Source organism: Balaenoptera musculus, chromosome 2 (assembly GCF_009873245.2).
Source record: "Balaenoptera musculus isolate JJ_BM4_2016_0621 chromosome 2, mBalMus1.pri.v3, whole genome shotgun sequence".
In the NCBI taxonomy this organism is placed as follows: domain Eukaryota; kingdom Metazoa; phylum Chordata; class Mammalia; order Artiodactyla; family Balaenopteridae; genus Balaenoptera; species Balaenoptera musculus.
Window position 1 is genome coordinate 175,197,207 of NC_045786.1, and position 13,874 is coordinate 175,211,080.

The following is a 13,874-nucleotide window of genomic DNA, read 5'->3' on the forward strand; positions in this document are numbered from 1 at the left end:
CATGTGGCATGGCCTCTGGGGCCCCGCTGGGTTCCTGGGCTGAAAGTGGGGTGGAGAGCATCCCCGCGGACCTAGGGCACATGTGTGCGGTGACCTGGAGCAGCCTCTGTCCTGTCCCCTGACCGGGGACAGCACGGCCTGCAGGCTGTCCCTGCGGTGTGGACGCGTGGCCAGTGCACACGCGTCGGGGGGCAAGCTTGCAGGCATCTGCACCAGCCCTGCCCCCACCCCGCGTTCCCTCTTCATCCACCGCGCCTGGGAGCAGAAGACTCCGTTCCGAGGGCCCCGGCCTCTTCCTGCTTCCTGTTCTCCTTAACGCGCTGTCACATTCCAACATGTACGTGCTGGAGCGGGTGCAGCACCGCGTCCCTGAGGAGGCGCTCAGGGTCAGTGCTGGTGCTGGGCCTGGGGCCCCTGCATCCCTGTGTCCCCACAGCCCTCCACTTCCCACTGCCCATCTCCCCCAGGCCTCTGGGCCGCCCTGGCCCGATATGGTGCCGTGAGTCAGCCTGGTTTGGCCTGCCCTGCCGGATGGCCCAGTCTGGCAGGTGGGGAAGATAGTCATGCCCCCCCGCCCCGCCCCACCCCCCGCTGATGCAGCCACAGACTGCGGGCGTGGCTGGAGCCCCAGAGGAGGCTGCTTTGCCCAGCGGGAGGGGGGGAGGGGGGGAGGGGGGGAGGGGGGGAGGGAGGGCCCACCCGGCATCTTGGGTACCATGGGTGGGGGTGGCCAGGAGCAGGCCGGAGGCGAGCGGGGGGGCAGCTTAGGGGACGGCCTCGTGGGAGGTCCTGGGCGAGGGGCACCCTCGAGCACCCTTCCTTCAGCTGGGGCTCGAAGGTCCCAGTGTCGGCTCACGGCAGGTGGAGCCTCTCCTTCCCCCTTGCTCGGTTGTGCAGGAGTCATGGAGCAGACTCGGGGGACCCTGCCCAGAGCCTCACCCAGGAGCCCCATGGCGGGGGGTTGGGGGGAGGCTTAGTCCCATCTTCCAAAGTAACCGTGGGCAGCACAGGGAGCGTGGGTGGCCTGCCTGGAGTCACACGGCCAGTGAGGGGCCGGGCCGGTGTGAGCCCGGCGCCGATGACCATCGAGCTCAGCCAGCTGGGGCCCGGCGTGCACACACGCACACGTGCGTGCCCACATGCGCACACACGCACACACACGTACACACGCACACGTGCACGCGCACACACGCAAGCGCGGACAGGCTGCTGCTCCCCGCCCCCACTGCTCCTGAGGGCTGTCCCACCCCTCCCTCTGGAGGGGCCTGTGGGTGGCAGCCTCCCCTCCGACGGCTGCTGTCCACTCCCTCCTGGAAGCTTGTGGACCTGAGGACGCCCCCAGCCTTGGGTGCGGACCCCCAGCTTCGAGCCTCGTGACGCGGGCAGGTCTTGGGCTGTCTGCTCCGCGGGGGTCGTGAGGGAGACCTCATGCCGCTGTGGGGCCGAGGAGCGGCCAGGCAGGTGCCCTGGGCGGGGGCGTCCTCCCGAGGCAGCCCCCGCCCCTCACCCCGGCCGCTGCCCACAGCACGAGAAGTACACCAGCCAGCTGCAGGTGAGCGCCACGAGCCCGGCGCCCAAGAGGGGCGAGGCCGTGCCGGAGCAGGCGCCTTACTGCGAGGCCGCGAGCCCCAGACCGGAGAGGGGGGACCGGAGGCCGGGGCCAGGTAGGATGGTGTGCAGGGGGGTGCGGGAGGGGCCTTGATCCACCTCATCCAGGAGCTGACCTTTCACCCCCGCACCCTGACATACACACGTTCCCCTCCCCGCACGGCCCCCCAGCACGTGTGTCTGCATTCCTGCACCCCTGTAGCCACACTCACTGTGCACTCCCGCACCCCTGCCCCATGTGGTTCAGTCAGACTGCAGTGGCTCTCAGCCCCCAGGTCACCTATTAGTGGCCCGAACCACTTAACAGGGCCCTGAGGCAGAGACCAGCCCTGGGTGGGGCTCGCTGCTGTGGGGCAGGCCCTGGGGGCGGAGGACCCAGGCTGGGCTCAAGGGATTGCCTGCCCCAGGACCGGAATGCTGAGGACAGTGCCACCCCAGGGACGAGCCTCCCCTGGAACAGCCGCCCCCTGGGGAGGTTGTCACTGCCGTTGTCACCCGCCAGGGTTGCAGAAATGGGGCTCAGGGTGGCTGGCCAAGGTTCTGGGCAGCTGCAGCTCCGAGCTGGGAGGTGGTGCCGGGGCCCCCTGCAGACCCCAGCATCTTCCCCGGCTCCGGGTCTCCGCCTCTGTCTGTGTTGGGGCCCCAGGGACCCAGGGTCAAACTCTCCCTCTGCAGAGGCGGCGGCCTACCGCACACCCCTGTACGGGCAGCCCTCCTGGTGGGGTGAGGACGATGGTAGCAGCCCGCCCGAGGAACGGCGCCAGGACGAGCCCGACACGGGTAAGTCCTGGAGGGCAGCCTGCTCTGGAGGTGCCCTCTCGGCGGGGCCGTGGGCGGGAGAGACGGAGCTGATGGTCCTCGCGGAGGTGGGTGGGGTGAGGCTGCCACCCGTGAGCACGTGCCTGGCCTGAGCACGTGTTTCCCCACAGAGCGGCCCAAGGAGCTGGCTCAGCGGGACAGTGACCTCGTGGGGACGCCGGCCGCCTTCCGGGCCCCCGCGGAGCCGCAGGGCTACCCGTTCCGCCGGGAGCCCAGCTACTTCGAGATCCCCACCAAGGAGGCCCCCCCGCCGCGGGCCCCAGAGGTGCCGGCACACGAGGCGCCCACCAGGGATGCGGAGGCGGGCGGGGGCGGGGTGGCCCCCGTGGTGCAGAGCCACGCCTGCTTCACCATCGAGTTTGACGACTGCAGCCCCGGCAAGGTGAAGATCAAGGACCACGTCACCAAGTTCTCTCTGCGCCAGCGCCGGCCCCCTGGCAAGGAGCCCACACCCATCGAGGTGGTCTCTGCGGAGACCAAGGTGGCCGACTGGCTGGTGCAGAACGACCCCAGCCTGCTGCACCGGGCCGGCCCCGCCGACGACCGGCACAGCACCAAGAGCGACCTGCCGGTGCACACGCGCACCCTGAAGGGTGAGTGCGCGGCTGCCTGCCCTCGCCTCAGCGGCCTCGTCCCCCTGGTCCGTTTACATTGCCCGAGAGCCGCCTGCCCCATCGGGGGCCGTCCAGTGTGGTCCTGTTGCTCCTCTGGGCCACGTGTGCTGGGTTCACGGCGGGGCAGTGTGTCCCCGACCACGCGACAGCGGTGGTTGTGTGTCGACCCCCGGGCGTTTCCTTTCCCTCGGCCTGATGAGTTGGGCCCCCGCCCCCTCCAGGCCACAAGCACGAGGACGGCACGCAGAGCGACTCGGAGGACCCCATGGCCAAGGCGGCCGGGGCAGCTGGGGTCCCCTCGGAGGCCGGCGGGGAGCAGGTGCGGCTACAGAGGCAGCTCAAGCGGGACCCCCAGGAGCTGCTGCACAGCCAGCAGGCCTTCGTCATCGAGTTCTTCGATGAGGACACGCCGCGCAAGAAGCGCTCTCAGTCCTTCACGCACACGCCACCCGGGGACCCCAGGCCCGACAGGCGCCGCGGCCCTGGGCCAGCCGACAGGGACCGCCCGGCCGCCCCCGCCCCGTCCTCGGCCCGGGGGACGGGCAGCAGCTCGGGGCCGCAGCGGGCCGGCTCGCTCAAGCGGGAGAAGACGGAGGAGCGGCTGGGCAGCCCCTCGCCCGCCGCCCGGGCCCCTGCTCGCCCTTTCGGCAGCGTGGGGCGCCGCTCCCGCCTGGCCCAGGACTTCATGGCCCACTGCCTGCGGGATGGCTCCCCGGCTGCCCGGTCAGGCCCCGAGAAGACCCCCCCGCCGCTGCCCACCCCGCCGCTACCCCGCGGGGCCAGCCCCGTGGCCCCCTCGCCCCCACCGCCACCCCCTGCTGACCCCCAAGTGACGAAGGCACGCAAACAGGAGGAGGACGACAGCCTCAGTGACGCAGGGACCTACACCATCGAGACGGAGGCGCAGGACCAGGAGGTGGAGGAGGCCCGCAAGATGATTGACCAGGTACCCGTGTTGGCGCAGGAGGCCTGGGAGTCCGGCCTCGGGCATGGGCTCTGACCTGCTGCCCGGCTGTCCCTCCTGGCAGGTCTTTGGGGTACGGGGGTCCCCTGAACTCTCCAGAGCGTCCTCGGCCACCTTCCGTCCAGTTATCAGAGGGCACAGAGACGAGCCTGGTGACGGAGTGGCCCAGCGGATGGCCTTGCTGCAGGAGTTTGCCTCCCGGCCAGTGGGCGGGACCCCCCAGGTGGAGCTCCAGGTGTGTGGGACTGAGTCCAGACACCTCCCTGGGGAGGGACTGGGCAGGGAGAGGACAGCGTCTGGGCCGGGGCCCCGGTCACTGCCTCCTGCGTGCACTCGGAGGGTCTGGTCATGCCCGAGCTGTGGGCTCCGGGCCCTGGTGCCCACCTGTGCAGAGGGATCAAGGGTGCCCGGGTATATGTGCCCACGGGCGGGGCTTGGCTGCGTCTGGGGTGTGGGGACCGCTGATCTCCAAGCCACTCAGCCGGGCTGAGACGTGGCTGGTTATGTGAGGGTCCCGCAAGCCAGGTGAGGCCACGGGGGCTCTCTGGCTTCTTCTCTTGGGGGCAGGTGGCAGGCGTGGGGATGGTGTGGGGGCCAGGTGTTGGAGGGGGTTGCCTCGCCCCCTCCTGCCCCCAGCGCCTCCCCGTGGGGCTCCTGTCTCTCCCTGCCGTGGACACGCTCCTGCCCTCCTCTCCGTAGGGCCTCCCAGTACCGGGCTCCCCCGGGGGTCAGAAGTGGGTGTCCCGCTGGGCCAGTCTGGCCGACAGCTACTCGGACCCAGGCCTGTCAGGTAAGTGGCTCCAGTGCCGCAGCAGGGAGGGGGTAGCCTGAGGCCACCAACTAGGCAGAGGGGCGCGCACGTCACTGTGCCCGGGGGAGGGCCAGCTCCTCGTGTGGGCCCGCGGGCAGCGCTCCCTCTAACCAGCCCCCGTGTCTTCCAGACGACGGCCCCGGGCGCAGAGCCAGAGAGCTGGAGGGGGCCCTGCCTGTGCGCCAGCGACGACTGCTCCCACAGCTGCCCAGCGACAGGGCGGACAGCCCCGCCGGCCCCGAGGCCACCAGGAGGAGCGGGCCGGGGCCTCCGGAGCTGGGCAGCGAGCAGGCCGGCCTCCTCTTGGGACAGGAAGACCTGGAGCCCGACAGCCTCAGTGACGCCAGTGGGTCGGACGGAGGGCGGGGCCCTGAGCCAGGCGGGGGCCTGCAGGAAGAAAGACGCGGGAGCCCCCAGGAGGGACTGGCGTGGACGAGGGGCCGGCGCTCACCGAGGGCCCCTGGGGAGCCGGCCCCCACCTCTTTCTTCGTTGGGGACCAGAACGGGGAGGCGGCCTTCCCCAGGAAAGCGACTGTGGCTCCAGGGCAGGCGGAGGGCCCAGGGCGGGCAGCCCAGCCCAGCCCCCTGACGCGGGACAGCGTGTACGTCAGCACCAGCGGGAGGATGGTCATCCAGCTGCGGACAGGGCGGTCCCCGGAGCCTGAGGGCCCCGCCCCGGCCCCCCCCAAGGAGGCCCCGGCTTTCGTCCGGCAGGAGAGCTTCACCAAGGAGCCGGCCAGCGGCCCCGCAGCTCCTGGCCAGCTGCCGTCCGTCAGCAGCCATCCCCTCCTGCAGGACCTGGCCGCGGCCCGGGCCTCACGCATGGACCTGCGCGCTCAGGACACCCACCTGATCCTCAAGGAGACGGAGACGGCGCTGGCCGCCCTGGAGGCCAGACTGCTCTCCAAGTCCGTGGAGGAGCCGGAGGGTGAGCTGGGTGGCGCCCCTGGGCCGCCGGAGGACTCCCTGTCCGGGGACTCCGACGTGGACACGGCCAGCACCGTCAGTCTGCTCAGCGGTAAGAACGGGCCCAGCCCGCAGCCCACGGGGCTGCAGAAGGAGAAGCTGCCGTCCCCGCCGGCAGCGCAGGACCTGGGGGGTGTCGGCCTGAGCAGCGCCCGCGAGCGCCTCTCAGAGAAGCAGCGTCGCCCGCTGGGCCCAGCGGACGGGGGCCGCGGAGAGCCGGCAAGGCGCCTGGCCACACGGCGTGGCCACGGGCCCCGAGGGTCCCTGGACTGGCCCGATGAGGAACGAGGCTCCAGCCTTGCCCACCTGCCCGGTGTGGACACAGTCACTTCTGACCACGAGACCTCCGGGGCCATGGGGGCAGGGCAGCGGGGGCCTCGCCGGAAACCCACGGCCCCACCGCCGTCCCCTGTTGCCCGGGAAGAACAGGGCCGCGGCTCAGCCGGCGTCCAGAAGGTGCAGCAGGCGCTGACCCGCTCCAACAGCTTGTCCACCCCACGGCCCACGCGGGCCTCCCGGCTGAGGCGGGCCCGGCTGGGGGATGCCTCAGACACAGAGGCCGCAGATGGCGAACGGGGGCCCGCGGCCAACCCGGAGCTGGCGGGGCAGCCGGCTGCCGAGCAGGCCAAGAAGCTGTCACGCCTGGACATCCTGGCGATGCCCCGGAAGCGGGCCGGCTCCTTCACAGGGCCCAGCGACTCGGAGGTGGCCCCCACCCGCGCCGGCTTCTCCGGCCGCAGCGTCGAGTTGTACTGCGCCGGTCGCAAGCCCGCCATGGCCGAGGCTCGGGCCACCGCCAGGAAGGCCACCAGCACCACCACGGTCCCCCGCCAGCCCTTCAGCAGGGCCCGCCCGGGCAGCGCCCGATACTCCTCACCCAGTGAGTGCTGGGAGCGGGAGGGTGGCCCCGGGTCTGGTCGGCACGGGCGGCGTGTCTGCAGATTCCCGTGCGTCGGCCGTGCACCAGCTGCGGGGCCCCCAGTCCTGGCCCTGGAGGAGCCCCTTTTCCCATCGGCGGGTGTTTCTCTCCCCACCACACACACACATACACGTGCACCCGGGTGTGCACGGGTGGCGGGCCTCCTGCAGCCCCCAGGCGGTCCTGGTGTGAGCGCAGAAAACCCCGACCGTCTCCAGCCTGGAGGGACTGCCTCTGACTCGCAAGCAGGCCTGGGTGACTGCAGGCGGAGGGCTGGGCCTGGTCCTTCCTGGAGTTGCGGACCCCGCGTGTGCAGCAGGGAGGGACGGCTGCCGTGGCACCGGAGCCGGCTCCTGCCGGGGTGGACGTGGGCCTCCCAGCAGCCAGGCTCGCCCCGCGGGGGGACTGACCCGTCCTCTGAATGAATTGGTCTCAGGTGTCAGCACTGCTGGCCCAGCCCCGTGCCGCTGCTTCCACGCCTGCCCCGACCCCCAACCCCTCCCGCACCCACGGCCTTGGAGTGTGGGCCCCTCCCTGCCCGCCAGGGCTGCAGGGGGCCAAGGTGGCATCTGCCCCATGGCCGAGGGGTGAGGGCCACACCTGCTTGGTGGGAACCCCCTGCCGCCCCCTTCCTTGTACTGTGCACGTTTGCGGCCGCCACAGGGGCTCAGCGCAGGGGTGGGCGAGGAGTCGGGACTGAGGCCGGGCAGGTACAGGGAGGGGCTGCGGTGGGTGAGCTGGGTCCTGACCACGGGCTGTGTGCGGCCACGTGTACGGCCCAGCCCAGGGCCATGGCTGATCCACGTGGAGGGGTTTACCCCCACCCGGGTGTCTGCAGGCACCAATTCCCAGTTCCCTAACCCTAACCGAGGGTGCTGGTTCCCGCCTGATGGGCACAGACCCCTCCCCCGGAACGTGGTCCCGGCCACTGCCAACCAGCCACGACCCTGGGCTGCTCCACGAGGGCCCATGGACACGCCAGGCTGCCCGTCTGTGCACGTGCTTCTGGGCTCGCGGTGGCCTTGCAGTCCCCGGAGCCCAGCAGCTGCTGGCGCTTCAGCCAAAGGGCGTCTGGGTGCGGGGGTGCCAGCCGCAACACAGCTCGCCCTGCAGCACCGGGCCCTTGCCTGGAGGGGCCCAGGGCTGCCGCAGGTGCTGAGGGCTGCTTTGTTCTGTTCTTGCTTTTGGAACCAATTCACTCACCCGAGACGTGCGTCGCCGGCAGCAGGGCTCGGATTGCACGTCCACATCCGAGGAGGAGTATGGCTCCCACCACGGCTCTCCCAAACACGCACGCCCCCATGCCTCAACAGCCACGCAGACCCCACGGGCTGGCAGCTCTGGCCGGGCCCGACCCCGGACCCCTGGCCTCCGGGACACAGATGACGAGGAAGAAGAGCCCGACCCTTATGGTTTCATCGTGCAGACAGCCGAGATTGCTGAGATTGCCAGGTGAGTGGTGCCAGTTGACAGCACAAGCTGTTGATCCACAGGGCGCCTCTCCTTGGGACTGGGCTAGGGGTTTAGTTCCTAAAAGGGCTTGGGAAATGCTTGTCGGGGGATGGATAGATGGGTGGATGGGTGGATGGGTGGATGATGGTTGGGTGGATAGATAGATGCTGGACGGTTGGGTGGATGGGCAGTTGGATGGGCAGTGGGTGGTTGGGTGGATGGATGGATGGACGATGGGTGGTTGGGTGGATGGATGATGGACAGTTGGGTGGATGGATGTTGGATGGTTGAGTGCGTGATGAATGGATGGATGGGCAGTGGGTGGTTGGATGGATGGATGCAGATCTGCCCAGAAGGGTGGGGGAACCTCTGGTACAGGAAGGTCTTCTCCGAGATTTTTATTAAAGATGAGGTCCTTCATGCAGTCATTCAGTGGAAGCATCGCCTCCAGGTCAGGCGCTGAAAAGGATGGTGCAGAGGTGGCAGGGAAAGAGAGTGGTCTTTCGCTGAGCAGTGGTCGGTGCTGTGATGGCTTGGCCGTGCAGGGCTTGTGGAGAGGGCAGGAGGTGAACGGCTGGGGCTGGTGAGTGGTGAGTTTTGGTGCCAAGGATGCTGAGCTTGAGCCCGTGAGGCACCTGGAGGGAGGTGAGCGGGGGCAGGTGGCTCCTAGGGCAGTGGCCCACGTCGGGGATGGAGGTGTGGGCGTCATCAGCACGAAGACGGTGACCGAGGCTGTGGGCCGTGTGAGGACGTGCAGAGCATGAAGAGAAGAGGGCTGGGGACAGAGCTCTCGGGACACCTGGGGGGTGGTTGGAGGGAAGTTGCCTGTGCAGAGTGATGCTTGCGGGGGGGCCGAGGGGTCGGCCAAGGAGACAGGGTGTGGGGTTCTGGAGGGGGGCGCCGCACCTGGGTGAGGGGAAGGGGGTGGAGGTGGAGGGGAGAGGAAGGGGAAGTGGGGGCCCCCGGGGGCTTCCCGAGTGGGCGAGCTTGAACACACCAGCGAGCAAGGTGCGGAGGACAGAGGGAGCGGAGGGCGGGGCTGGCTGGGGGCAGGCACGGGGGGCAGGGGCACGGGTCACCAGCAGTTCGAAGGGGGTCCTTCTGTGTTTTTTGATGTCGGAAGGGTGGGAGCAAGTCGGGGACCCCTATCTTGAGGGGGCCTGGGGCAGCCCTTGGTAGGAGGCAGAGGCCAGCCAGGGGGATTTCTCCAGCTGTGCCCAGCACCTGTCGGGAGGGGCTGTAGTTGCTGCCGAGAGCGGACGGGCACGAGGGCCGGCTGGGGGGCGCCCTGAGCAGAGCTGGGACAGCTGCGTGCGGAGACCTGGGCCTTGGTCCTCGGTGGGTCCTGGGGTCCCGCCCCTGGAGTGACTGCAGGCGCTGGAGGGCTGAGGGAGCCAGAGGCCGGAGCCCGCCCCCCCGCCCTGAGCCTGGCCAAGGGCTGGAGTGAGTAGCGCAGAGCGCACCGGCCGTGGGGCTGAGGTGCTCCGAGGGCGGGCGACGGAGGCTTTTGGCTCCAGCCCTGGGGCTTCACGGGCAGTCGGGGGCAGGGAGCTGGTCCCCAGCTGGCCTGTGTCCTTTCCTGGGTGGCCCGGGAGCCTCTCAGGGAAGCGTGTGTTACCGTCGTCAGGGCGGAGGGGGCGGAAGTCTAGGCTGTCTCTGGGGCTGCAGGCTTGGCCTCCCTGCCCTGTGGAGAGTCCCTGGCCTCCGGGCCTGCCTGGCTCTGACCCTTGGCAGTGACTCGGCCTCCGTCTCCCTGCCTGTGGAGCGGGGCTCGTGTGGCCCTGGTGGCCGGAGGAGCAGTGGGTGTGGCCAGGAGCCTGTGGGTGTCTCTGCCCACCCTTCCTCCCAGGGCCCCGCCCCAGCCCCCCCCCCCCACCTTCAGGGGGTCGGGCGCTGAGGCGCCCATTGGGAGTTCCTCTGGCACTGCTGGTGGCTGTTTGGGTGTAGTTTGGGCCGGGCTGGAGGCTGTGTACCCCTGGCCCAGTGGCTGCCTCCTGGGAGGGAGTCCCTCCCCACCTGGGCGGGGCGGGGGGGTTTCTGCCTGTGGGGGGATGACATCATGTCCCGTCTGGCTCCTGTCCCCACACTTCCCTGCACTGAAGCCAGGCCCAGGAGGACCCCGCAGGACCTGCCTTCTCTCCTGCCGCTGCAGGCTGAGCCAGACGCTGGTGAAGGACGTGGCCACCCTGGCCCGCGAGATCCACGATGTGGCCGGCGACGGCGACTCGCCGGGCTGCCCGGGGCCTGCCCGCAGCCCCTCTCGCGCCAGTGCGCCCGGCACCCCCGCCTCCACCATCTCCGCCCGCGAGGAGGTGAGCCTGCCCTCGGCAGCCCCCGGCGCGCTCAGCTGGGGGGCCGTGGCTGTGAGCCCTCCCCGGGGCCGCACCCCGTGCCCAGCACCGTCCCCCACCGGTCACCCTGAGAGCGCGGGCCCGGCACCTGCTCCACGAGGGCGGGGCGCCCAGGGACCCCGAGCGGCCGGGTGGCGTCTGCTCTGTCCACCTCCTGGCGGCCGCCCCGTCACACAGGCCACGCCCCTGCTCCCCCACCTCTGCAGCTGGTGCAGCGCATCCCCGAGGCCAGCCTCAACTTCCAGAAGGTGCCGCCCGGCTCCCTGCGCTCTCAGGACCTGGACCAGAACATGAACGACCGCTGTGAGGACCCCCTGGCCGGCAAGACGCGGCCTCGGAACCGTGAGGAGGCAGGCGCCCCTCCCCGCAGAGAGCTCGCTCTGGGCTCTGGGCCGCATCAGGGCGTGGAGGGCACAGGGCTTCCTGGGGCGTCCAGGCGCCGGGCTGATGCCAGGTCCTCGCAGGTGATCTTCGATAACCTGATGCTGAACCCCGTGTCCCAGCTGTCCCAGGCCATCCGCGAGAACACGGAGCACCTCGCTGAGAAGATGAAGTGAGTCGGCCCGCGTGCCCGCTGGCCAGTGAGAGCCCCTGGGGGACGGGCCGGGGAGCCACCGCTGCTTAGCGGACACCCAGCCCGAGGCCCTGACACGGGTACAGACAAGTACCTGTGCGCCAGGACTGTGCCACGTGTGCACGCGCACACACACACACGCGCGCGCGGTTTGGCAACCAGACCCTGGGCCTGGGAGGGCCAGAGCCCCCAGGATGACCCGCCCCTCCCTCTCTGCCCCCTCCTTCCTCCCAGCCCTCCCCACATTAGGCCCAGAGACAGGACACTGGTACCGGCCTGCCCAGGTCCTGCTCCAGGCCTCAGTTTGCCCTTGTGCCCAGGAGGGGGTGGCATGGACCTCCCCGTGACTGGAGGGGTGGCTTGGGAGGGCGCCATGTCTGGGTCTCTTGGTGACTGTCCTCTGCCTGTTCCCACCCCCGCCCCTCGGGGCACAGGATCCTCTTTCAGAACACAGGGCGAGCCTGGGAGGACCTGGAGGCCAGGATCAACGCGGAGAACGAGGTGCCCATCCTGAAGACGTCCAACAAGGTGAGGGGCCCCTCTGCCCCGGCTGCAGGGAGACTCGGGGGAGCTGCCTGAGCCTGGGACCCCAACTCCTGCCCCCGGAACCCCAGGGAGAGGCGAGCGCTGGGTGGTCCTGCTCCATTGGCCTCTTCCCCGTCCGCCTCCAGGAAATCAGCTCCATCCTGAAGGAACTGAGGCGAGTGCAGAAGCAGCTGGAAGGTGGGTGTGGCCAAGACCCGGCGGGGGGGGGGGGGGGGGCTGCACTGGTGCCTCTGGCCGTGCGGGGGGGTGGGGCGCAGGTGGTGGGAGGGCTGGCGGGGGCCTTGGTGGAGCCTGGCTCACACCCACAGCTAACCGGCCGGGAGGCCTCCGGGTGGGCACGGGAGGCAGGGCAGGACCCTCCGGCCGGCCTGACCCTCCCCACCCCCCCAGTCATCAACGCCATTGTGGACCCCAGTGGGAACCTCGACCTGCTGACCGGAAACCGGGGTTCTGTGGGCTCGGCCCAGCTCGGGAGAGGCCGGCCGGCCTCCCAGAGTCCGTCCTCCCCCACCTCGGCCCTGCCAGCGAGGAGCTTCCCGCAACGGGCAAACCGCGGGACCCCCGGCCTCCCGGACCCCTCCTTCCTTCCCTCCTTCCTCCCCGACACAGAGCGGTTCCTGATCTAGGTGGTGGGGCCGGGCGGCCTCCCCGCACCCTGGGCCTGGACGGTTCACCACAAAGACTCCCACACGTGCCATAACCCCGTGGGTGCCCAGGCCCCCTCCTCAGCTCCCAGTGCCCCCCCCCCGCCCCACTGGCCTCCTGGCCTAGCTCCCGCTGTGGCCGATGCCACGGGCCAGTGTCCGGGCGTGTGCCCAGCCTCCTCTCCATCGCTGTTACTTTGTCGTTAGCTTTCAAGGAAGGAGTAGTTTGTGCCATTGCAGCAGGCTCCCCGGCCTGGAGGGTCCCGCTCTGCCTCGTGGTCTGGGGGATGCGTGCGTACCCGCCCTGCCCCTCTGTGCTGGCCGGGACCAGGTGGGGGGAGCAGACTGGGCGATGCGGTCTTTCAGTGCCAAACACAGAGCAGGGTGGTGGGGGGACGCCTCGTGACGCCCCGGGACTTGAAGCGGCAGAGTGCGGGCTGGGCAGGGCGATGGCAGCTCCCAGCCGCCCCAGAGTCCGGTGGCCCGGGGCGGGGACGCAGCCCGTGGAAACACTTGTGGCAGGAACCCCACCGCTTCGAGCCTTTGGTGCCAACACAACTGCCAAACTCACTGAGCACGTGGGCCGGGCGCTGTGCACACAGGCACATGCACAAACCAGGCACGCCTGCGCTCACACGAGCCCAGGCTCAGCCCCCGACACGAGCCCGGCACCTGGCTTCCGATGGTTCTGGGCCAGATGGAGGGGAGCGATTAACCAAAGCGGCCAAAAACCGGGCTTCAGAAGCTCCCTGGACAACGTGCCCTCCCCCCGCTCCCCTCCCCGCTGTCCTGCGGACTCTGTGGGCATTAATTGGGTGCCTCACAGGCCTCTGTGCTCCAGGTCCTGTTGGGGGGGGGGTAGGGACAGCCCCCCAGGAACAGTTTTATTTCTCAGGATTCTTTCAGCTGGGAACGTGCCAGGCGAGCAGAGCCCAGCCCCCTCCTGGGGGCTGATGTTTCCGCAGCCTCGAAGCCAAAGAGCCCACTGGCTGCGGCAGGTGGGGCTGGGGTGCCCCACACCCTGCCTGGCACCTGCGCTGATGTTGATTGCGGGACAGGGCCGACTGCGGGGGGCGGGGTCACCGAGGCTGGACCAGAGGCCAGCGGGCGCGGGTCTGGGGCCGCGGTGGGTGACGCGTGTGTCCGTGTTTACATTTAGCTGACGTGGGGCCCCATGCCCGGGCCCTGCGCCCCCTCCCCGATGTGTACGTGTGTGAGTGGCAGTGGGGTCCGCGGCCGGCCCCGTCCGCGAGCCTGCTGTGTGCACACGGAGGAGGTGCGAGTCCTGGTGCCCCGCCCCGCATGCTCCGCACAGCTGCCCACAGCCTGTCCCCCAGGCACGAGCAGTGGCCGTCCGTCCACCACACTTCCATCCGCACCCCCCGCGGTGATCGCCGTACAGTTTTTTTTATTCACAAATTCATGCTCCTCCCCCCTCCAGCCTTCGCCTTGGGATTGGTAACTTATTTGTCTGGCTTCTTGGAGGCACCTCTGTGCATTTTGTCCTCAGGTGGTCTTATGGATGTCTCAGAAAATGGTTATTTTATATGATTTGTCATGGAATTTGTTCTAATAAATCATTCTTCTATCGTGGCAACATCCCGGC

General features: G+C 69.7%; 1 protein-coding gene across 10 annotated transcripts in view; it reads left to right on the forward strand.

The window, feature by feature from the left end:
• The window catches only part of CEP170B (centrosomal protein 170B), a 27,172-nt gene extending 13,298 nt beyond the window's left edge, over nucleotides 1-13,874 (forward strand). For 3 of the 10 annotated variants that reach the window (XM_036841961.1, XM_036841962.1, XM_036841960.1), the window contains exons 5-19: nucleotides 328-386; nucleotides 1,526-1,664; nucleotides 2,284-2,388; nucleotides 2,538-3,020; nucleotides 3,263-3,987; nucleotides 4,070-4,240; nucleotides 4,705-4,795; nucleotides 4,947-6,662; nucleotides 7,877-8,153; nucleotides 10,306-10,465; nucleotides 10,711-10,854; nucleotides 10,969-11,057; nucleotides 11,513-11,606; nucleotides 11,750-11,801; nucleotides 12,015-13,874. In XM_036841961.1, coding sequence (XP_036697856.1) covers nucleotides 328-386; nucleotides 1,526-1,664; nucleotides 2,284-2,388; nucleotides 2,538-3,020; nucleotides 3,263-3,987; nucleotides 4,070-4,240; nucleotides 4,705-4,795; nucleotides 4,947-6,662; nucleotides 7,877-8,153; nucleotides 10,306-10,465; nucleotides 10,711-10,854; nucleotides 10,969-11,057; nucleotides 11,513-11,606; nucleotides 11,750-11,801; nucleotides 12,015-12,250 — 4,541 coding nt within the window. In that variant the 3' untranslated portion in view covers nucleotides 12,251-13,874. Of the gene's footprint in view, nucleotides 1-327; nucleotides 387-1,525; nucleotides 1,665-2,283; nucleotides 2,389-2,537; nucleotides 3,021-3,262; nucleotides 3,988-4,069; nucleotides 4,241-4,704; nucleotides 4,796-4,946; nucleotides 6,663-7,876; nucleotides 8,154-10,255; nucleotides 10,466-10,710; nucleotides 10,855-10,968; nucleotides 11,058-11,512; nucleotides 11,607-11,749; nucleotides 11,802-12,014 lie in introns of those variants that run through there. The other 7 variants (XM_036841967.1, XM_036841968.1, XM_036841963.1 and 4 more) reach the window with 6 other exon arrangements.